Source organism: Anastrepha obliqua, chromosome 2, assembly GCF_027943255.1.
Source record: "Anastrepha obliqua isolate idAnaObli1 chromosome 2, idAnaObli1_1.0, whole genome shotgun sequence".
In the NCBI taxonomy this organism is placed as follows: Eukaryota; Metazoa; Arthropoda; class Insecta; order Diptera; family Tephritidae; genus Anastrepha; species Anastrepha obliqua.
This window is the reverse complement of record NC_072893.1, coordinates 5,353,091-5,378,299: the sequence shown is the minus strand read 5'-3', so window position 1 is coordinate 5,378,299 and position 25,209 is coordinate 5,353,091. Positions and strand designations below refer to the sequence as shown.

Genomic DNA, 25,209 nt, shown 5'->3' with positions numbered 1-25,209 from the left:
TAACAGATAAACTGCTACTGTGGTATCATAACGGATCGGCGACAGTCTAAGTGAGTTGCTTTAGAGACCAACTGCCTCTTCTACCTACCTACCTACCTTCTATAATAAAGAAATATACCAATAATAGTCAAGGTTGTACATAAACTAGAAGGACTTCAATTACGAAAGCTTACATTTCTCTGCAGGGAACAAATTGATATTTCGCATTTTAGTGCACACACGTTTTCAATTTCACGGTCGGTTGTTTTTGTTTTAGTAATAACAAAAAAAAAACACAATAAGGTCAAAGCAATTATTATGAAAATATTTCATTTGTTTTTCGAACCCATTAAAAATCTGGATTACGAAAAATTGATGAATAAAAAAAAAATGTTGAGGCGAAGGTATACGAGTAGATTGAATATATAAAATTTCGCTTAATTTCAAAATCATGAGAAAGCCTTTAAATACAGAGTGTAAAAATATATATTTCTTTTCGGATTATAGCTTTTGCAGAACTTTTCTAGCCAAAAAAGGTGAAGTGCAGGACATTCACGGAGGAGGTGTTGTACCGACTCAATATTTTCTTCATTTTCACAACTCCTGCAGAAGTCATTGCTAGGAACACCCATTCTACTGGTTAGGGTGCCAATAGTGCAGTGAGCTGTTATAAAAACTGTGAGGACGCTGGTAGTTGATCTGTTGTATCCAGGCAGACATTTTGTTCTTTGAAGACTCAATTTTGGCCAGAGCGCTTTGGAGAATCTGCAGTTAGTAGTCAGAGACCACCTTCTATTGGTTTCCGCGATTACACCCAAGCCAATCGCAGTGTACAGTTCGTTCAAAGGTATTTTTATATCTTTTACCACTCGCTGAAGGTCAAGCTCAAAGCTTTTCCTTGCCCACTCATCCGCTTTTTTTATTTCCCTCCACTCCAGAGTGGCCGGGGACCCAACAACACATCCTGAATTGATCCGCGCTGGGGCCAGTGCCTTGGTAAATGGTAAGGTTTGCCGGAAGTAAGCCCATTAGTCTTATCGCATTTTCTGCCTTGTCTATAGCGTAGGTCTCAGCTTGGAAGACGCTAAAGCGGTCTGGGAGTCTTAAGGATAATTTTTTTGAGAACACTCCCGGTCCCGCGCCATTGTCCATCCTTGAACCCTTAGGATTGTATCTGCACCCCTTATCACCACACGAAAGCTCCATAAGTCAAAATGGGTCTTATGAGAATATTCTTTGCTCAGTGGTTTATATACGGGTTCAGACACCACTTTTTGCCGAATGTCCTCTTACAGATAAAGAGGGCATTACTCAAAACTATAGCAGGTGAATTTTTTTTTTAATTGAAAGAAAAAGGCCAACGCTTATTAGGCGGAAATTTACAAAGGCAACGCTTCTGATACGGCATTTTCCACAAGCATTTACCGCTGGTGCCATCTATTAAGAAAGTGATGATTTTTTATTGGTTCATGCAATTTTAAGTTTTTCTTTTAAAAATTTTATATTGGACCAATAAATTTTTTTAATTTTTTGCTAACCTACGCCCTACGATATTAATCCCTATAATTTGGTTCAAAAATGTATACAACATTATCACGGAACTCTAGCCTTTACATAAATAACGCCCTTGAAATTTAGGTCACCATAAATTAACCTAATTGAATGGCTATAGGCGACAAATAATATCAAAAATGGCAAAAGTTAATCGCAACTTGCACAAATACTTATACATATGTATGTATGTAATTATATAGAGGACAACACGGCGCCAAAAGTTCACCGCGTTAAACCACCTCGCCATTATTAGTTTACCCGTAGGAAGAGGCAGTCTATAATTTCTGTCACAACAAGGGCGGCAAATAATAGGCGAACACGCGTCAGGTTTCAATTTATTACTGGACGGTAGTTTCGGTGAGAAAAGGAGATCAAAATTCGGCATATAAACGAACGAACGCGTCTATTCGATTGTTTTATGCGTAAAAATGTGTACTTAAAGAAACATACATACAGGCATATACATATGTATGTATACGCACAAATTTTGTGATTACTAAATTTAAATGAGAAGGCAATTTTTGTACATAACACTGTGCGACAGTGAAATTATACTTTTATAGAGACCTAGTACAACTTGTGGGTATAGTAAAACTAAGAAACATGGTATAGGAGAAATTTCCAATACACCCCCAAAATCTCATTTTATGGCCATAAAACCGTTTTTCAGTAGGTTGATGTGAACAATCCCTCCTAACTTCGCCAATTTCCATCCGATTTTGAATTTGTTTTTTTAGTTCGAAAGAAAAAAAACAAGCCTTTTTGACAGTGTATTGACAATTTTTCTGAAATGACAACTGACGAGACTGTAGACGGAAGTATTCGGAATTTTTTTATTTTTTCTCTATTTTTTCAACTTTGACATCATTTTTGCGATATTATCCGATATTGAGGATGTTTTTTAGTACACTACTGTTATAGTGAATTTAATTCTGCGTCGAATGAGCTATATTTGACTGTAATTGAATTAAAATTCATAAAGTTGTGCGAGTTTTAAAATTTTATTTTTTTTACTAATTTTATAGCAAGTGTCAGTATTAACACATCATCAGTACGAAACAGTACAGGTTTAAAATTTTAAAAGATGTCGGGAAAAACTAATCTTCATTTCAAAAATGTTTGCTAGACCTGCTCCATTTATAAGAGTTATCACTGGTTTTACGTTTCAAGGACCAGCAGTAATCAGCAAGCATGTTGATGGAGTTCTTCCCTTGAAAACGTTTTTCGATGACTCCTATCTCCTGGTGAAATCTTTCACCCTGTTCATCGCTCATCTGGCCCAGGTTTTCCGGGAAAAAATTCAAATGTGAGTGCAGAAAGTGTATCTTGATGGACATATTGCATTCCATTTTTTCATACGCACTCAAAAACTCTTTGACGACTTCAACATAATCAGAGCTCTTTTTATTTCCAAGGAACTTCTCACACAATGATTTAAAACTTTCCCATGCCCGTCTTTCCACTGCACTGAGCTTACTCGTAAATTTCTCATCTCGCATGAGTTTTCGAATCTGAGGCCCGACAAGGATCCCTAAAATTGTGATGACTCTTATAAACGGAGCAGGTCTAGCAAACATTTTTGAAATGAAGATTAGTTTTTCCCGACATCTTTTAAAATTTTAAACCTGTACTGTTTCGTACTGATGATATGTTTATACTAACACTTGCTATAAAATTAGTAAAAAAAATAAAATCTTAAAACTCGCACAACTCGCACAACTCTATGAATTTTAATTCAATTACAGTCAAATATAGCTTATTCGACGCAGAATTAAATTCACTATCACAGTAGTCTACTAACAAACATCCTCAATATCGGATAATATCGCAAAAATGATGTTAAAGTTGAAAAAATTGAGAAAAAATAAAAAAATTCCGAATACTTCCGTCTACAGTCTCATCAGTTGTCATTTCAGAAAAATTGTGAACACACTGTCAAAAAGGCTTGTTTTTGTTCTTTCGAACTAAAAAAACAAATTCGAAATCGGATGGAAATTGGCGAAGTTAGGAGGGATTGTTCACATCAACCTACTGAAAAACGGTTTTATGGCCATAAAATGAGATTTTGGGGGTGTATTGGAAATTTCTCCTATACCATTTTTTTTAGTTTTTCTATAGCCACAAATCGTGCTAGGTCTCCATAAAAGTATATTTAATTTTTTTTTTTTGTCACACCGTGTAATTATATGTAGAATAAATATTTCTTATTTCCATATTATTGGTTTGATTTGTGATTACTTGCTTCTTTCAAACGATTGTTCAAATTTCTTTTCTTGAATGGAAAAGCACGGCAAAAGATTTGTTAATCTGAGAAAAAAAAAATCTTACTACATATGAAAAAAGCTTATCCATTTACTTTGATTTTAAACTATCATAATTTGGTGACCGACAACAATCCAAACTCAACATCTCGGGTCAACGTTGGATATACATATATGTACATACATACATATATGTACATGCAGTACACTCATTGTATATATGTACGTACATATATGCAAGTTGCGTTATCGCCGAAATTTAATAAAAATTTACATATGTATGCATTTGTTTCTTTAGTTTTAATTTCTTAAATTCTTAGAATGCCAGGGTAATTTATGAATGCGAATAAGGAAATAGTGCACATTCATACATACATGTGTGGCATTCATTTTGACCGCCATTTCTTCAACCATTGTTTTTTTCTATTTGTCATAAATGTTAAACAGCCAAAGACTGCTAATAAAATAAGCTTTTAATTACTGAATGAATGCCAAAATATTTTTACACTTTCTTTTCGTGGTGCTCACGTGGCGGTTTAAGCGATTCATGTTGCCACTGAGCCCACACGTGCAATTTCTTTTGAACGCTATTCTCCCAAAACGAGTCCGACATCGGTGAGACGAACGGGTTGTTAACTGCGATACATAACAAAGATACTCTCCATTAAGCGCTAAGGGCTTTTGTATATAGTATGTATGTATGTAGGCACATATATGTATGTATGCAACTTATTTTACGCGTCTCAACACGTTTTTACATGCAATCGCACAAACGACAAACATATATATTATATGTGGATTAGTACATGTGTATATGCATGCAAGTGCATATACAGGGTGCCAAATACTTTATTTTTGAGGGTGTGAAAATAATGGAATTGGGAGTGGAACATTCAATTTCAACTTTGCTATATGATGTCCTTCGTTCTAAGTTATTGAACTTTCCAGTTCACCAATAACAGTTTTGCTCTGTCGAAGTTTTCAGTGGCTCTCAAATGAACTGTTTACAAATGAGAAAAAATACAAGTTTGTATTTTTGGATTAATTTCGTTTTCCTCCCATAAAGAATATCAAAAGAACGTATTGGCTTTATACTGCATGGGCATTTGACTATGAAAAAGCTCTGTTCAAAGTGGGTGCCGCTTTTGCTCACAGTTTTGTTTCATTAAGACAACGCACAGTGTCACAAGTCAATGAATGAATTGAACTTCGAATTTCTCCCACCTCCCCCGTATTCGCCAGGTTTGGCTCCCAGCAACTACTGGCTGTTTGAAAACCAAAAAAAAACGTTTTTCTTTGTTAGGCCTGGGACTTTTGAGCTCATGTGTTATGTACATATGTATTTACATCACCACCTGGATAACGCTTTCACGGATTGTTGAACCATGCTAAATCGTGGTCAAAATGTCTGTGCCTCTAATTATTTTTCGGTCAAAGGTAAATGGACCGTTTGGTGCCCGCTGATATCATTTTTTTGTGAAAACATCATCGACTATTGGATCAGAGCTTTGATATAATCTTAAACTCCTACAGAATTTTGGCATACAGCATAAAAAGCTCCTGCTCAACTAAATATCGTTGTGTGGGTCGGTAAATTGTCGTGGCGAATATACCGCAATAGTTTGGGTACGTGCGAGTGAGGGAGATATTAACATTTTTCCCGATAGTCCACCCGCGTTCTTCTGCTGATGCGAGATTCTGATGATGTCATGGTGCAATTCCAAACTTAGCAACTTCTATAAGGAAGAGATCAAACCTCTTGGGTGTGCAGATAACATTTCTCTGATCTGGCTTCCAGGACATAGAAACATAGTGGGAAATGAAATTGCTGATGAGATTGCCAAAAAACGGTCAACGGTCACAGAGACCTCCACAGAGACGCGGTTATCGGTATCCCCCGCTCGGTTGTAAAAGGGGAATTGCACAATTTATTTCTCAGGAAAGCGCAGAAGAGATGGAGCTCCATTTCTTCATGTGCTATTTCAAAAACCCTTTGGTCCCAGTACAATAGATACAGGACTCAGAAAGTTCAGGGAAATCTACGCCATTCAATTTCCATACTCGTAGCTGTGTTTACCGGTCATCGGATGATTCCTGTTGTGATGCCTTCGATAAAATTTTGGGCCAAATAACAAATAACAGCAATGAGATGTTACTTTTGTAAGAAACATAAAAAATACTTCAGGCATAAGTCGACATTTTCACTCGACCCATCCGAAAGGCAATGTGCAAAACGCTCTGGATCGATCCCAGCAAGACACTGTTGTTGTTGTTGTAGCAGCATAAACATTCGCCATACTTACATATGGCGAATGCTGCTGGAGTGACAGTCCTTGGCCGGATATAAATCCGGGTCGTTTCGGTAACGTAGAACTGACTGTCATGGAAACGCTGATGATGTCCGCTAACAGGACAATCTTCGAGTAGAATTTTCTTAACTTTTCCGATATTTTCGTCAGTCACAGAGGGGCCTTCGCACATGACATTTTGTTTGAAACACAGAATTTCAAACATACTTTTTGTTCAACTAAACTCGACAAGGTAAATTTGCAGAATATAAAAATCATTGGCTTGTTTAGAGAGTCATTGGGTCAATACTATCTGACAGGTTTCGCTCAAACCAAAAAAAACACAAAATACTGTTCGTTTATGTCAGCAATTCCGGGTACTTTTTAAACTGAAGTTACAGACCGTGTATAATACGTATGTATATGCGGGAATGTAAATGGGTACTCATATACATACACCTATAACACATTATAAACATTCGCGAATTTCTACTAACCAAAATGTTCGTTACTATATACGCATACATATGCAAATGTATGGTATTAATGTGTACATGCAAGTTTTTTATGACACACGCTTATTCGAGCATATAAAACTTAAATAAAATTCCATAAGCGTGATTCGCACAAGCGTGAGCTTAATCGCGCACAAAGCAACTGCCGTCTTATCGTTGCTCACTAATTCGAAGTACATAGTTTGTGGTGCAGAAAAGGCAGGAGAAATATGAAGGAGGGGCACCGTTTAGTAAAGTTATTTACAGCAAAGTTAGATATTGGCAACTGTATTACATCCATTTCTGGCACATGTCTATCAACTAGACGTTCAGACACATGAATTCTGCAAGCACTAAGTGAATTCAAACGATTAAGAGAAGAGGCGGCTTTGACCTCCTTTTTTCTGCGGTGATTTGGAGAACTTCCGATGCTAGAAAAATTACGGTTCTTCGCTGATATCAGCTAAGTTCAAACTGGTTTTGGGAGATATTCGAACATACGTATTCCCCATGAGGGTCATGAGCATTAGTCGGTCGTGAGCAATTATTTACCTACATATGTATGTATGTATGTATGTATGTATATCTGACTCATGTTGCGAGAGCTTCAATATAAAAACATGATAAGTATAATAAAAAAGCTGATTTATTAAGAAACAAAAGTATTTGAAAAAGTACTGCGGTATATGCTTCAGTTGCGACAGGAAGACAATGCGGCACATGTTATTATGAATGCTTGGAGGGTGGCTGACCTAAGCATGTACGAGTATTGTCCGCCAGTTGCTGGTTTGAGTAGAGAGTAATGAGTCACATTTTACCCTACTTCACTGAAACATTAAATTGCGGTTGATATGCATAGTGCGTTTAACGGACAACCTCTCTGCCTCGCAATGCCAATATATGAGTAGGCTGTAGTGAAGCTATAAAAACAACAACACGATCGGTATAGGCATTAGAAAAAATACACGCATCACTTAGTAGGGTTTTAATAAAAATCGATGAAAACTCAATAAAAATGCAAACCAGAAGCAAAGAAATAATTGCAAAATGGAACGCCTTGCATTTGTTTTCACATGCATATGTACATATCTATGTCTGTCACCTGTGCACTATTTCAACGCGAACATTCAAAAGCGGTGTTGAGAGCATTTACATACATATATACATAGGTACATATGTACGTAGATGACAACGAAACACTGACACTGACGTCTACTCGAAGGGCGGTCCGCATAAGGGTTGGCCGGTAGAGGGTCATGCTAATGGCAGTGTACACTTAAGCACGTTCATATGTAGATGTGCTGTTTTCATGGATGTATGCGTAGCACTCGGCCAAGATCACCCGCAGAAAGCCACCAACCAAACAACTTGCAACTACCTAACCAAACAGCCAAGAAGCAGCCCCAAGGCGCAGCCTGCTGACGTAGTCGTGGTTGTATTTTTAGCAACACATTGTAATACATCAGCGAATTGTCGCCAATTTGTAATTGTGGTGATTAAGTTTTCTAGGAAATGTTTGCTTTCCTAATGCATTGCTTTTTTTGCTAACCGCAAATTTTTTTGGTGCACTTTTTTCGCATTTTAAGCAAATTAAACTTTTTTAATTTATTATTCTGCCCATTTGTTGATTTGTGAAGCAAGAATAATCATTACTAACGAGCAATAAAACAATATTCTTTTCACAGTTGCTGTAAATTTGAGTCTTTGCGTGCGTGTATATACATATTTATATATATATATAAACGCTCAAACACCACAGTTGATTACATTTTTTTAATAAATTTTTAATTTTTCACTAATTCCACACTTATTCTCGATACCCGTTAGGATTTTAGTTTTCCCGATGAGTTTCCAGCAGTAAAAACACAATTTAAAATTTGTATCTTTTTTTCTGTAAGAATCACCACGACAACCGATGGCTCAACGTCTAATTTTTCGCCCAACAAACGCAACGAACGACTACGAAATCGAGACTAAAATGAAAAGTCGGAAAAGCGCTTCGGACTCAATTCAATTTCACTCACATGACGCAGAAGCTTGAAAAGCGTAGAAATGAAATAGTAAACAATAAGGAAAACACTCATTTTCAGTTGCGTCAGCTCCTGTTATTCGGGCGTGTGGCAAGTATGCATACGTAGAATGTGCGGTTGGTTATTGGGGCTGAGGGCGCCATCGGTGTAAAGCGGGAAGTCTTCCCTCGTCGTGTGCTTGAACTCACTCGCAAATTGGGTAGTGCGGCACTTGAGCACTGAAACTGTGCCAGTGGTGCCACTGTCAAAGGCTGCCGGCATCAGCGTCATCAACGACTTCAAGCACCCAATATTGCGCCAACCCACCTATGTATGTATGTATGGACTCGCACAATAGTGAATGAGTTACTCGGCGCTTGTTGTGAGGGTGAGACGTCGTAACCTACAGCTGACTGTATTCGGGAAAACCCGATGGAAGCAGATGAAAAACAAATGATTTAATGTTATTATTTACTTTTCACACACACATATGTACATACATACATTTAATTGTATATTGTACAAACAATCGAAAACGAGACGATCGGTATTGTATCCGATATTCTCGTATTATTCAACATAATTCATAGCTTTAATTTGCCTTTTAGAAAATTATTAAGAAAGGTAACTTCTTAATTATATTCTTGACCTGGAGGCTTTAATTAAAATTAATAATATTTTTGTATATGTGGTATGCCCAATGAACGACACTTCGACCATAGGATCTTTGCCCTTCTACATATTTTAGAAGTACTTTATACTCGTCCTATTGACTGCCACTACTACCTTAAATGTATTACATCAGGTTCTACTTCACCTGGATGTCGATGCTTCAGACGGGGAATTGGTTGAAAGCCACATTTTTCAATAAATTTTCCGCCTTTTGGACAAATTTCAAAATATCTGGAAAATGAGCACTGACAGAGTCCTGATGTGACTTCCCGATGGGTAATTCTTTGAGTATTTTCCCATCTATTTGCCCTGCATTTACATAGCTTTTGCCCAATTGATACAAGAATATGGTTGTTTATGCTGTTGTTGTAGCAGCATAAACATTCCCCATACATATATGGGGAATGCTGCATACCACAGTATGGTTATGGGCCGTGCTATCTGATGCCGACCCCGCCCTAGCGAGTTCATCAGCAATTTCATTGCCTTTTATTCCATAGTGACCCGGAACCCAGCAAAGCACAATTTTATTTGTTGCACTAAGTTCAAATGATAGAAAAATATTTTTCCAAGTATGGTTCCACCTGTTTTCTTGCCATGAAGAAGCTTCTCGTTGATATATCTAACAGTACTTTTTTGTAAAGGGATTTTAGGAGCTAAAGAACTTAAAAATGAATATTTGGCGCGTACACTTCTGTTAGGTGTCAGAAAAAGCTCCTCCTCCTATTTGTGGCGTGTGTCTTGATGCTGTTCCACAAATGGAGGGACCTACAGCTTTAATCCGACTCGGTACAGCAGATATTTTTTATGAGAAGCTTTTTCTTGGCAGAAATACACTCAGAGGGCGCCGAGGGGCGATCGCTATTATCAAAAACGTTTTCTTTCAATTGGTGTTTCATGCACGAAGATTATATTGAGAATATGTTTCCACACCCACCATTTGATTTCCTATATTTGACAATGGTTGAAGCTTTTTTTATTGAAATTAAAAAATAAATTATGATTTTTGATGAAATAAATATACATATGTATTTCAAATTGCTATTTTTTTGGGCTTAAAAATTGAATTATTTAGAATACTTTCCTGTATAAGTTTTCATCTGCTTCGATTTGAACACCGTGTGGCTGCGCGTAGAGTCTTTGAAGAAAAAGCTTCAAGCCTTCATACCTACATAAAAGCTGAAAGTTGTCATACATGCACACATACGTACCTATATGTGGATATACATACATATACGCATACATACATACATATATGCACCATATGAAAATAACAATCGCCAATTAAAACCTAAAATGATTCCCTTCACACTGATTTTTATTGTTTGCAACATTTTGTAGCGCCATTCGCTTTGAGTTGTGATTTTGCGCACTGAAGTGAAAACAGCGCACAGCTGATTGTCATGTTAAAGCAATGCAGATTGATGCAAAATGTAAAGGAAAATTACAATAAATTAATTAAAAATAACCGGATTGTGTATACAAACGGGCAAATAGTTTTGAGCAAAAAGTTTCGCTAGTGCAATTTGAGAGAAAAATTCGAGTTTAATTTTATGCAATCTGTTCTCTTCCGTTGAAACTTTTTTGCGTACCACAAAGTAGTTGGAATACTCACACTTTACGACTCTTGCAGCACAGGTAAGGGGAAATCTCATTATTTATGCACACATGCATGTATGTATGTCTATATGTATGTATGTATGTGTAATTTGTGTAAACATTGCAGAGACAATTTTTTACGCGCGAAAAGTTAACGAATTGACATTGAAACTACTCGTCTATGTGTGTGTGCATGTAAGTATGCATGTATGCGGATGACTTATTAAAAAAATTTAAATGTTGGCCTGTGTGTTTGACAATTCCCAACACGGATGTATGTATATTAAGGATGTATGTATATTAGGGATTTCAATCTCGGAAGCTTGTCTCAAGTCCCGAAAATTCCGGGATTGTAAATTTCATATGAAATGGATTCAGAATAAACCACATTTATGGCAAAACAAGCAGCATTTCTCTTTAACTTCTTAGCCAATATGTTCGTTTTTGTTTTAATTTTAATAAAAAAAGCCATACATATGATTTTATGTATGTGTATATTCCTGTGTTGTAGAAAGTTGCATTGACTTGTTGAATTTTTCATTTTTGCATAAATGAATACTGCTTTCCGCTTAGTCCACTTGAAATGTGTGAGATGAAAAAAATATATGAAAAATATATATCTAAAACCCATATATTTATTATTTATTATATGGCAGAAGAGCTTCTCAAACAATATTAATGAATTATTTTTCGGGTTAAGGCAATCCAAACCTACCATCAGCATATCGGCCATTATGTATACCCGACACTATGGGAAAGTTCCTTGAAAAACTGATGAAGACTCAACTGGCTGCAGTCGTAGATAACGCCGCAGGACTATCCATAAGACAGCATGAAAGGTCTACAAAAGGGGCAATCGAAACTGGCATAAACAGTGTAGGAGCGGATGGGCGAATTAGCCACCTTAAAGCAAAGGTTCAAAATTTCGGTATACATATCTACAACACATAACGAGGAATTACTTGCGCGATCGCAAGCTCATTTACAAACCCCAGAGGGTTCTCGCTGCATAGACGTTAAATTCGACGCGACACTAAGATCAATTCTCGGTCCCGATTTCTGGAATATTAGTTAGATATAAGTAGATATATAGCGAGATATCCAATATAGAAATGCCTTACTAATCCGATACATTTTCTGCGTCCGCAGTCCTCATAGCATAAAATCTTGAAGAAGCTTATAGAAAACTTAATCAAGACATGACACGAACACAAACGTGGATAGATTCACGTGGCTTCACAGAAAAAGCCACAGAGAAAATGGAGCTAATTCTTCTAACCACGAAGCACACCCCACTCGGAGGTAGCATGCAAACATGCTCCAATACGCTAACCCCAAAAAAGTTTTGAAAGTACGTAGGCATAAAACTGGTCCCAAGGCCAACTTTCTGGGCCCAAATAAAACACGCAGCAGAGGAAGTCACTAAGATGGTATTCCTACTAAGTAGATTGACGGCAAACATTGGGAGACCAACCCAAATAAAATGGGAAATAATGATGGCTGCCACGGTGTCCGTTCTCTTATAGGGAGCTAAGGGAGTATCAGGGCCAGATAGACTTACTGGCCTTCGAAAGGAAAAAGTTGTGGGCAATACTGAACGGGGGGACGGGTGGAAGACATATCAAAACTGCAGATCGCGAAATAAATGACGAAACGCTAAGGCAATACCGCTGGAGACACTACACACGCTACAGATGAACGGCTGGTCTAATAAAAGATGTCGCTACATGGTACAGCCGGACCTTAGGATAAGTCAAATTTCATGCAATTTAAATGCACGGGGTACGTGTATTTCCAGAAATACTTGTGCCAAAGATGACACTGAACACACCTTTTTCCAATGTACGCGTTAGGAACAAGGACGTCGAACGTTGGAGATTGCAGTCGGTCATTTAGAAATAAAAAAATATTAATTGGCTTGTAGACTTCCGTTAGGTGTTTGACCGAGCTCCTCTTCTTATTTGTGGCGATGCGTGGGCGACGGTTCCAAACGTGGGGGAGTTTTTTTAGTACCTGACATACCACTGTTGCGGCGGCAGGCGTACTGGGATTTTACTAACGAGATCCCGAAAATCCCGAAGTCGTAAAAACCAAAAATAGTGCATCCCTAATGTATATAAATGTATAGATACATACATATTTTTTTCCTTACATGCATACATACATACATATGTACATATACTCATACTATCATAAAGCTGTAATCTGTTTATTAGCAAAATAATTTCTATAGAATTTGAATAACTGGATTGCTATGCATGGGGATATATGAATGCACCTACACATGCTTGCATGTATGTGTGTACGTACAATATATACTTTCATGGCCCGTTTCATTCATGTTACATACCAAGCAATTAAGGGTCAAGAGAATTTGTTGCAGCAATTTCGTGTCTGTGTAGTATTTACAACTACATATACACATACGTATATGTATGTATACAACGTATATATGTAAGTAAGTATGCACAAATGCATGACATTATAATTTATCCGAATCACTATAATTTCAATCGTGTCACACAAAATAAACAGAGCGCAGTCTGGTCAATGTGAGGTAAAGAGCTTTCAAGCGGCTAATGAGCAAATGTTTTCCCAATCAGGGGAATTATTATACTATTATATATTATCTTACATATAAACTTATTGAAATCGCATTCGTAATTATCGCACACACACACAAGCACATACGTATGTTTGTATTTCTGCACACATAATTTTATAAAGATGCGGCATGAAAACAATTAACCTCAAAACGAAAATCATATTGGAAAAGAAATTTGTTCAATACAGATTGGTTGATTCATATGGTAATGTGCTTGGTATACATGCATACATACATATATACACACATACATACCTATACAATGTGTTATGGTAGTTTTTTCAATTTCTTTCGCCGACTTTAAGCTCTAAATGTCGAGGCAACCAATTCAAAGTCGATAGCGCACAAATATACATACATATGCATGCATATACATTCATACACAAGCTCTAGTTCACCGGAAATCCGCGAATGCATACCCCGCAGGAAAAGTACGCTTTCGCAAGAATTTGAAACTAACGCACAACAACAACAACTGACACTTGTTATTAGAGCCATCCTATTGGTAGGTGGTAACAAATTAATTGATCGCCTTCATTTGATTTCAGCTTCCACACTTTGTAACCATATGTGAGCGTAGGTCTTATGACGGTTTTCTATATTCGAAGTTTCAGGTTTGTGGAAAGTAGTCTCGACTTCATCAGTTTTGTATACTCAAAGTAAGATTTATTTGATATCCTGTCTGCTATGGCAATTGATGTAATTTTCTGCGCACTCAGCAAAACTCCAAGATACTTAAATTCATTGACTTTTAAAGCTATAGCTGCCGATTTGCAGGACACGCCATGCGTTGGGTGCGGCACCTTCCATATATTTGACCTTTAAAGATAAGTCCTACCAACCTAGCAAATGATTCTAGACGCATACTCATAAATGTTTCATTCAGAGCTTTTTTGCTTCAAGGCTGACGCCAATGGAGCAGTGAATGGCGAACGCTATCGAGCCAGTGGACCTGGTCACGAAGAGTTTTTCCTTGTTCACTCCTCTCGGGAGCATAGGGCCTCGACAAGACTTGCCTTGCGTTGGTTTCTGGCAGGGTGATTAACCTGCCGCTACCAGTCCTAGGTAGTGGAAAATGCTCACCTTGCATAGGAACAACGCCTTCTTTACTGCTTGCAGCGCCATTTGTGTTTCACATTTTTCTGCAGAAGGATCGCACAGATGGTTGAGGGCTTCGCTAAATTTGGTGTGCCTGCGCTATTATATCACCGCGATATCCCGCTTCCTCTTGCTGGCGCCACTGATGCAATGTGCTGACTATTGTGCGGGAGTAAGGATGGAATGGATAAGGTTTTTTTGGGTTTGAGGAATGATATTTTTTTATTTTTATTTAGAAGCAGCGAAAGTAGGAAAGTGCTCAACGTGGGATTCGAACCCACAAACTCTGGGATGGCAGGCTGGTGCACTCACGCTAGACGACCGAGGCCGCCGACGAAGAGATTATTTCTTCAAAAAATCAAAAAAACAGACGGCATTGAAATCGAGATGTACATATGTAAAATGCGCCCTGTAACTCACAACTGAATGAAATAAACAAAAAATATCAAACTAATTTTTTTAGTACGAATTATTATCTTGAGAACGCGCTTAAACTTTAGACTGTTTGATCGATACTTTACGAAATATCGATCACTACAACCATCTACCGAGAAAATAATGCATTTTCCTCAACCTAATATAATTGGCACGACCATCCTTTGAAGGTTGTCTCCTGGGGTTGTTCCACAAATGCAAAGACTAAAGTTTTATGCCGCCTTCGAACTGCAGGTGAGTTTTTATGAGAAGCTTTTTCATGGTAGAAAAAGGGAGGAGTGACCTCTACAAAAAAACATTTCCTACCACTTGGTGTTTCATACCCACATTAGCTGTCGAGCCCGGGCTCTACCGTATAGTAGTCACATACGAACCGTTCATCTATGGGGCACCTACATATATAGTCAGCGCTAAATGAAAGTGGTGTACACAAATTAACAAGTTTTCACTATTTATTTATTTTTTAATTTCAATTTTTTTTTTATAAAAACATAGTTCATACTCGTACAACAAGAAAAACCATATAAAGCATATATATGCATAAGCAAATATATAAAAACTCATAAAATTCTCAAACTTTTTATTAGAATTTCTTTAAAAAATTTTAGTATGCAATTTTGTAGTCAATTTAATTTTAATACAATAAAGCGCATGTTTCCAGTGGGTTAAAAACCGCACGGATTTTTTTATTTCATTTTTTGTTTTGCGGCGATCTTGAGCATTTTCTGCATTTAACGCATGCTGAACATTTTTTTGTGGAGAAAAACACTCAACATCGTCAGCAAAGAAAAATTGTCAAAAAATCAACGCGATCTTTGCGCCACCTGAAGCTTACACTTTATTATACCACAATTCAATGATCTATAAAACTGTGTACCCGGATTTTATCTAAATATTCTTTGCAATGAGTTTGAAATTTTTATGAAAATTTGCCAATTTTTTATAAATTTTGTACATAGTTTGAAGCTTTGCGTTATACAGTTTTTGTTGTAATATAAACTATATTTTTATGAAAACATAAATGAAATTAAAAACTAAGTAAATCAATAGTCAAAATTTGCTAATATATGCGTACACTCTCTTTTGACGCTGACTGTATTTATGTTCAATAGAAAAACTGCTGGCTGGTTGTTTGAGTGCTCCCTACCTAATTTACCAAATTTCGTGGCATTTGCTATTCGTCGCATTATCTATAGTATTAAGCCATAAAGTTGTCTGGCTTTTCTTGGGAAGTACTATACATGCAAACCTTAGACAACTACTGTAAGTGTGTGCGTGTACCCAAATACGCCTATTGTCTATTAGTATTTAACTCGACCATCGAATATAAAAATTGAATTTTCTTTAAGCAAGAAGTGGCGTTTATTTACACGTGTATCGCTCATCGATCCAGGCAAGACATTTCTCACACTGATCAGATTCCTATGGCCAACTGCGTAGGTCATTGCTTCGCACAATACAATTAATATCTCTTTATTTTGTCTCGCTCGAGGTAATGAGCCTACTTTATTCCTCATCTGTCAACGATTTTTTGCTGTAAATACAAGCACTTGAATTCTCTGAAGGGTGTATACTTGATTAAAATCGCACAAAATTAAATGCTTAATATGAATTCTAGTAGACGTACGAGTATAGCAAATTTGATAGACTTATTAGACTTCGGTATTAAAGGTGCTTTTTTTTCATTTTCCGGCAAGTTGCGGGCAAGTGAGCTTAATGAGTGCAAACAGTCCATACGTTGTTTGTTGTTGTTTAGTGTAAAATTCTCGGAAACAATACTTTTTACAGGCGAAACTAAAATTAATATGATGGATAAGGTTTTTTTGCGTTTGAGGAATGATATTTTTTTTTATTTAGAAGCAGGGAAAGTAGGAAGTTGCTCAACGTGGGATTCGAACCCACAACCTCTGGGATGGCAGGCTAGTGCTCCTGATAGCTAGTGGTCCTGATAGGTAGGTGAAATGGTTGGGGTACCACTCTGACACTACAACAGAACAACAACTAGACCTCTACAGCCAGCCAGGGCTGTTAATGAGGGAGAATATTGATGGCATTTAGGTTGGTTGGTTGGATCATCCAACGAAGGGTAAACACAGCTTACGAGTTTGGAAATTGAATGACATGGAGTTCCCAGGACTTTCTGAGTCTTGCGTCTATTGTACGAGGGGCCAAAGGGTTTTCGGAATAGCACACGAAGAAATGGTGCTCCATCTGATCGGTGCTTTTCTGAGAAATAAGTTGTGCTTAACAACATTCAGGATGATGCCTCTGACCGGGCAGTAGATCTCTGAGATCAATTCAGTCGACGCCTTCCTGGTAAGCTCATCAGCAATTTCATTTCCCTCTATGTTTCTATGTCCTGGAGTCCAGATCGAAGAAATGTTACCTACACACCCAAGAGATTTGATTTCCTCCTTACAAGATTTGATTCGTTTGGATCTGCACCACGTTGGCGTCAGAGCCTTGAACGCGGCTGGCCATAGGAAGAAAATGCTAATATCTCCCTAGTTCCAACGTTCTCCAAGCATATAGAAGTATTGGCTGATTTAGAAAAGGTCCCTGCTCTGACTTCCGATTCCATCTTGAAGTCAGAGGTACTAACTTCGTTGCAATCCTGCCTACTTGGAAAGATTGCATTGGCGCGACCCTCAAACTCCAGTGTGCGGATAGAGAGATCTGTGAGAAGTTCAGTGAAACACGTTGTTAACTGCCTGAAAATGCCACCATATTCCTTGAGGAATTGCCTCCAGAGGCCACCCTCCTTCAACCTTCCTGATAGAAAGACTTTTGCTCATCATGAAAATAACCAAAAGTTCGATTCCCGGTACAAAACATAGACCGTAAAGCACTATGGGGATAAAAAATTGGGGATCATTTTCTCGGAATGTAGTTGAACTAATAGTGAGAATAAATGGCAATATGGATGAGTTTAATTATCTTAAAATTCTCAAAAATACGATGACGCCATATCGCTTCGAGTCCATGCCACTAAACTGCGTATTCATTCATGATAACGGCACCAATCATACAGCTAAGTGGAGAAAAATTGACATTCCAAAAAAAAAATTGCAGTTCTGGAGTGGTTCCAATGGAAAATCTGTGGAACGATATTAAGGTTAAGGTTGGGCAAAAAAATATAAGAATGGCAAATTAACTATGACAAGGTGTACTGGAAGCGAGGAACTCTATTGCTTTGAAGGGATGCCAAAAGTTGATAGAAAGTTTACCTCGCAGGTGTGAAGTAGTTTTGAAAAATTATGAATACTCAACAAGGTGCTAATCAGGTAAGTAATTAAATGAACAAATTTAAATAATTTGAAAAAAAAAAATATATATATACAATATATAATATGTACAAGTATATGTGTATATTTTAATGCATTTTTAAATGTAAGGATACTGACTATTTATTTAAGCGCAAAAGGATAGAGAATTCAATGGCATTACATCTGGTGGGCTATAAAGCAATAATCGAATAATTCTGACATAATTCATAGAAAATAAAGTATGCAATGGGAAGTTGTCACATCTACTAACAACAACAGTTGACAAAAATATAAAGAGACCGACTGACACGAGAGTGAAAATCGTTATTATATTAGGGCATTAGGATGGCTCACTAAGTTACGTGATTTTCCGCCGGCATTATAAAATTTATTATATTTAAAGATTCCAACAAAATATTTCGAAAAATTACACTAGTTTACACGGAAAAACTACTTCGTTAAAAAAGTGTTTCTTTAGACTAATTTAGTATCGCTGAACACTATAATGAGCTTTATTTATTTTTCTGAAAAAGAGAAATGGGCAAAAAAATCTGTTTTCTAGGCCATTCTGCAGTTATTGCCAAACAAAAGTTCAGAAAAAGAATTTTTTTTCAGTTTGTTCCGAAAAATCCCCTAATATCTGATTTAAAAAGTGTATCAACAAATCTGTCCAGCTCATATAAATCTTAATATTTTTCCCAAATGGGAAATGAAATATATAGGGTAACCAATTAAAAACGTCATAAATTAAGTTTGGAAAATTACTCTTATTTAATTCAATCAATTTACTTTTGCTCGATATGACCATCTTTTGCCTTGACTATGGCCGAAACGAATCGCAAGCTGCCGGATGTGACTTGCAGGTATTGTGGCCCACTCGCGAACAATGGATTTTTTTGGTTCACTCGAGCTTTGTGAGACGGTGCTGAGTCCTGTTGAAACGTCCATGGTCTGCCACCGAAATGTTTGTCTGCCCATGGCTTCATTTCTCATTCACCTTGACGCCAGGCTCGATAAAAACAATTGGAGAGTATCCATCTGCGGTTACAGCGGCCCAAACCATTACCCATGGCGGGTGCTGCCTCCTGGTGGCCAATCGATGACTCAAATTCTCGTATGAACGGTTTGTCAAATAAACCATATCGCTTTGGGAGTTTACGAATTGCTCAATTTGAAAAGTTGTCTCGTCAGAAATTGACTGCCTTCGGCCAAGCGAAGCAACTCCTTCGCTCTTTCAAGTCTGACTTGTTGCTGCTTTGTTATGAGATCATGCGCCTTTTGGATCTTGTAAGGCTTGACTTTAAGATCATTCTTCAGTATGCAGCGGATTCTACGGTCAGATATTTTCAGTTCTTTCGCCATTTGATTTTCACTCCGTCGGCACTTGGCACTTGAGCGAAATAAGTCGCTTCTTCACTTTTTGAACCATTTCACGTGACGTTGCAGTCTTTTGATGACCATCTCCGTGACGTTTCGTGATGCTAGCAGCCTCATTGTAACGAGTAATGGTGCGATAGCCAAAAACTTGATTTACAGGGTTGTCCATATTCGACGGACCCTGTACTTTAAGGTGCTCGGCTCACGAACAATCCCTGCTTGTGATTTTCCAAATATACCTAATGCAATCACACTATTACGTTTGAAATCCATTACTGGTTTTCTTTTTTCACGTTTACTCTCGCTTGTAAACAATACTCTGGACTGCCATTTAGCTAACTAAAAGACAGCTGATGCCCGTGCCCGGTCTGAAGTTGGATACACTTCGAGTGCCGGACCCTGTAATAGATTTGGTGATTTCGAAAAAAAAGTACCGATTTATTTTTATGGAGAAAGATGCACCCTAATGTATTGCACTTACATGCCATATGCACATACTTACATATCTATAAAAATGCATTCAGGTTATTTATAAAAATATCAGTATAGCATTAATTTACACAACAGCAACAGTTTACTTACTTTGTACTTCAATGCAATCACGATTATATGCTTGAGTATTAAGGAATATTGATCAATTGTGACATTCACTGCAAATCGCATGATTATTATTTTATTTATGAACAATAAAGTTATTTCTGTTTAATCATGTGTGCATTTTAAGATATACAAACATTTTGGTTTAAGCCTTTAATTACATTTATATTTTCTTGCCCTTGTAAAGTGCATACAGCTATGGACAGACAGATGGGCACTTCCCCACAATAACATATGTATGTATATTGATGGTTATTGCTACTGGATGACCTAGCAATACTTTTATATCAGCATTATCAAAAAACAAAAAAACGAAAATAAATACATAATAATGCAATATCTTCAATTATAAGAGTTCGAAAAATCGGAATTTATCACATTTTGAACTGGACACTGAAAAAGCGCACATTTACTGATGTGCAAAAAAAAATATATATATACAAGGTTAAGTACAAAATAAACAAGGCTGAGCTAAAATAGAAACGACAGGAGCTTTGTTCTGATAACTTCGAGTTTATTTATTCAAAATTGTCCCCTATGGCCTCGATACACTATTTGGCGGGATCTAAAAGCTTTTTGAAAGAGTGTTTAAGGTCATTGACCTTAAATGTCCTTCAAGATGCGATTTCTAGTCAAAAAATCAGTCACAAGAATGGATCGATGAGATGGTGCATTATCAGGCAATAAGCGCCAACTTCCTCCTTCGCGGTATTCAGGGCGACTTCAATGAATGCGATGCAACAAACGCTTCGAAACGCCAAGATAGAAAATTGCATTGACGGTTTGGCCCGTTGGCACGAACTCCTTGTGAACGATTCCCTTGGTGTGGTGGCTCGACTGGGGCCTTCTATTCCACTATTTATCACCAGTTACAATGTTGTAAAGGAAGTTCTCGTCTTTTCTCGCCTCTTTAATGAGGTCTTTCGAATGTTGAATTCTGAGCAATTTTTGGTCCTCAGTAAACTTGTGGGGAATGAAACGTGCACAGACCTTTCGTTAGCCCAAATGATCAATTAAAATGCGATAAATCGATGTTTTGGAGATATTCAACTACGATTTCATGAATTTCAACGATGATTTCGGCTCATTTTTGATAAATTTGGGCTTGTTCGAGGCACGTAGTAAAAGCGGCAATACTGCTGCACTGGATGACAATTTGCAACACTGTTCCAATTGCTCAACTGATATTTTTCTGATGTTCGACAAACAAAAAATTTTTAATTGCCGGATTTTTGACACTTCGAACGTGATGCTTTTGACAATGTTGCCAGAATTTTACATCGAACGTGATACTTTGTTACGTTCTGATTGAAGCTTACGAACAAACCACTCATGAACTCTGGCACGAGATAGACAATCATCGCCATAAACTTTTTTCTTCAATTCAAATGTTTGGGTAAACGTTTAACCGATTTTAAAGCAAAATTTGATATTAGCTGTTTGTTCGAAACTCATTTTTGTTCCGATGACACAAACACAGTGACACTTTAGATGCAATATATTAACTTCAACTGAACCAAGCTTTCACTGGAAGTCAGCTAGGGATGTAACTTCCAACGCACTAACTCATTAAAAAGATGGCGCCATCAAAAACATTTTTATGACGCCAGTCTTGTTTATTTTGGACTTCACGTTGTATATAACTTTAGTAAGTTATTACTTACTCAATACTGCAAGGCTTAAATATAAACACTCGAAAAAGTCGTAATTTGGTTGGAGCACATAATTAGAGAAAGTTTTTAAAACCGAACGGAATAGAAAATTTTTAAGTGCCGTGCCCAAGTAGTAAACAAACAATGACTTTTCCAAAATCCAGTATTTTTATTCATAAAAAACCAAAAAATCTATACAAGTTTCAATCGCATTAATATCAGCTCATAACACATACAGTCAGATATTTTATATATTTTATTTTATTTCGCTTCTCAACATAAAATACGTACATTTTAGAAGACGCATCGAGGTTCGGTCGTTCTCTTCATATTTATAATGAATTATCTTATTGTTGTTGTTGTTGTAACAGCATACAAATTCCTGTTCAAAGAACTGATTTCAGCAAAATCTAACTATTTACAGTTAATATATTCGCCCAGTTATTCTCCATCTACATATTTCGATAGGTCAATCCCTTTTCACTAAGGTGCGAAGTTTCTGGGCAACAAGTTTGATGGCAAACAGCCCACGATCGGGGCGCAGCCGGAAATCGACAACAAATGAAAATTATAATAGAGAATCGGCGTTAAGCAGTGCGTAATAGAGCGGATGCCAGGGACTTCCAACAAAAAGCGCTAAGCACAAGCCTAACAATCTCCTAAAAATTTCTGCGAGATAATGTTGGAGCGATTTCATGTGGTAAACACCCTCTTTTGGGGTGATAATGCCAATTTTAATTCATAGGCACGCCAGCTCCTTGTAATATACATAGTTTGTAAGAAATAAAGAGTGACTAGATAGCAATGATAGTTTTTCCAACAGTTATTTTTCAGCAGCTGTACAAAAAATTCTGGCTGAACTCTCGCAACACGAATGCTCGACTCCTAGGTGGTGCGACCCTAAATAGGACCATTACATTAGGCACTAAAAGCTTTCAATTTTAGGCTTGCGGTCAGGCACAGCAAACTACATGCATCACAGGTCGAAGTGTATGATGGCCCAACAATAATAACAAATTACGTGTATAAGGAAATCCCGCTCGATGTTGTGAACGAGAGAGAAATTTGAGGACTGATTCAACTCATGGCGAGTGTTCATCTATTGGCTGCACTCCTCGACTATTTTATCTGGAGCTAAGTAAAGTTTTTGGTTTATGCTAACCAGTCAATCACTCTCATTTTTGAGCTCGAGACTAACATTCGAGACGTTATTGCCGGGTATGTTGAACCGAGTTATTAAAAATTGGACTAACCGCTTGAAGCCTGCCAAGAGATCTGAAACGGCCATTTAAACGATATGTTCCATATATTGTTTGGGGAAAAGAAAATCCATTTTTTTCTCGGTAGAAGGCTGTAGTGATCGATATCTCGTAAAGTATCAAACAATTTAAAGTTTATGCTTCCGTTTAGGGATTTTTGATATTGAAGAAAATTTCGATAATGTCGATAAAATTATAGAAATAATCCAAGTTGACCAGCGAGTTAGTAGTCATAGCATAGCTCAGGAGCTAAAGATTAACCATAAAACAGTTTTGAACCATTTGTGCAAAAATTATACACAAAAATAATGGAATTCTTCTTCTCCAATATAATAAAATGGCATCAATGTAGCTTCAATATAAAGTCACAATCATTTAGATATCCCACACCGTTGTTGTTCTTTTCTTATTTCTTATCTGATCACCCTAAGTCTTAAGCAAATAAATTTACTACATAAAAAAGCTTTTTTCGGACTACTAATTATTCTTAGATGAAACTCACCTTTTTGTGGCTGTGGTTGTGTTTTTGTTCCCATTATGAATGCACTCGCCTGTTGGAGTGCCTAATCCAAATTAAAGTTGTATACTTAAACGTAGACTCAATAGATATAACGCGCTTTAAAAGTTTGTATAAATATATTTTAGTCGTAAAAATAAGTGCACTTTTTCGTCAGAACAATTGTTGCCGTTGTCAATAAATATAAACTTGTAAACTACCGTTACTTTTTCAAGCGTTACTATTTTTATCTTAAATATTAATTTAGCACTTTTATTATTCTAGTAAAATATATATAACTTTTTTTTTTAATTAATTGCAGGTAGAATGTTTCCTTTGTTTTTGTTGTAATTAACGAATGCCATTTTTGTTTGTGACTAACAGTGTAACTAATCAATCTTTCCCGGTGGTCTGGACTTGAACGGTGGTGCTCTTCTGCGTTTTCGTATGATCGGTGGAGCCCCAAGTTGCGGCCACACGAAGTGGATATCCATGTGATTGGCTAAAGGACGAATGCCGTCTGAAAATGAAGTGAGAATGGAAAAAACGATGAGGCTCGAATCAATAATGAAACCAAAGGGAACTAAGCAAACTGAGTACAATTGTTTTAAAGTTATACTAAATATAATTATAATATATATTAGTACGCAATGTATGTATGTATGTATGTACAATGAATTTAATTATTAATACATAAGTTGTGAGAATTTCATGCCTTTCCTCGGTGATGATGAGATTAAACACTTGGCATGCGGCGAGGGCATGTGACTCAAATTGGTGTGGGGTAGGGAAAAATATGAAAAAAACCAACTGTAGCAGCTGCCCTGCCACAAAAGTAATTTCATATGCAAGTGGAGCTTGAAAAATTGTGGAAAATGAAAAATTTAAATGAAAATATGTACTAATAAAAATTTAAATAGCTAATAACTTACAGTGAGTCAAAAAAGTATTGGCACACTCGAAAAATCAAAGTTCTCAGTGATATACAATAGCTTTTCTTCTAATGAAAGTATAAAAATTAGGAAACGGTATTTTCTAAATGTATTCATTTCTTAGGTATCTGAACAAAACACAATTAATATCGACTTAGATTTACAAGCTCAATCTTGAAAGGTAAAATAAGGCACAACAAAAAAGTATTGCCACATTCTTTATGTTAGCTTATGCTTTTGACGTTATAACGGTAAACTCCCGTTATTTTCACTCTTGCTTTTTACTTATTCGTACGTTTTAGGAATTGCATACGGTCCCAATCGCTTTTGATCGCGATTTCAACGGACATACACCAAAATGGGTCGTGGTGCTGAAATTCCCCTAGAACTATGTCAATTAATGATAAAACTGTATTTAGAAAAAAAAATCTTATCGCGAGATTGGCAAACTTGTCGATAAATCATGGTCCAGCGTTCGAAGCACCGTTATGCATTATTGTATAATAATACTGGCAAAATAGCTCCGAAGAGCAGATCTGGTCGCTCAAAAAATTAACCGAACGACAGGAGCGAATTGTGGTGTACGCGGTGGCACAAAACCAAAAACTTCGGCTGTCAAATTGTGCCTGACCCTGC

General features: G+C 37.0%; 1 protein-coding gene across 1 annotated transcript in view; it reads right to left on the bottom strand.

The window, feature by feature from the left end:
- The window catches only part of LOC129237410 (phospholipid-transporting ATPase ID), a 110,177-nt gene that overhangs the window by 44,655 nt on the left and 40,313 nt on the right, over nucleotides 1–25,209 (bottom strand). The window contains exon 2 of the mRNA XM_054872145.1: nucleotides 23,648–24,161. Within this exon, the coding sequence (XP_054728120.1) occupies nucleotides 23,648–23,681 (34 nt within the window). The 5' untranslated portion in view covers nucleotides 23,682–24,161. The remainder of the gene's footprint in view (nucleotides 1–23,647; nucleotides 24,162–25,209) is intronic.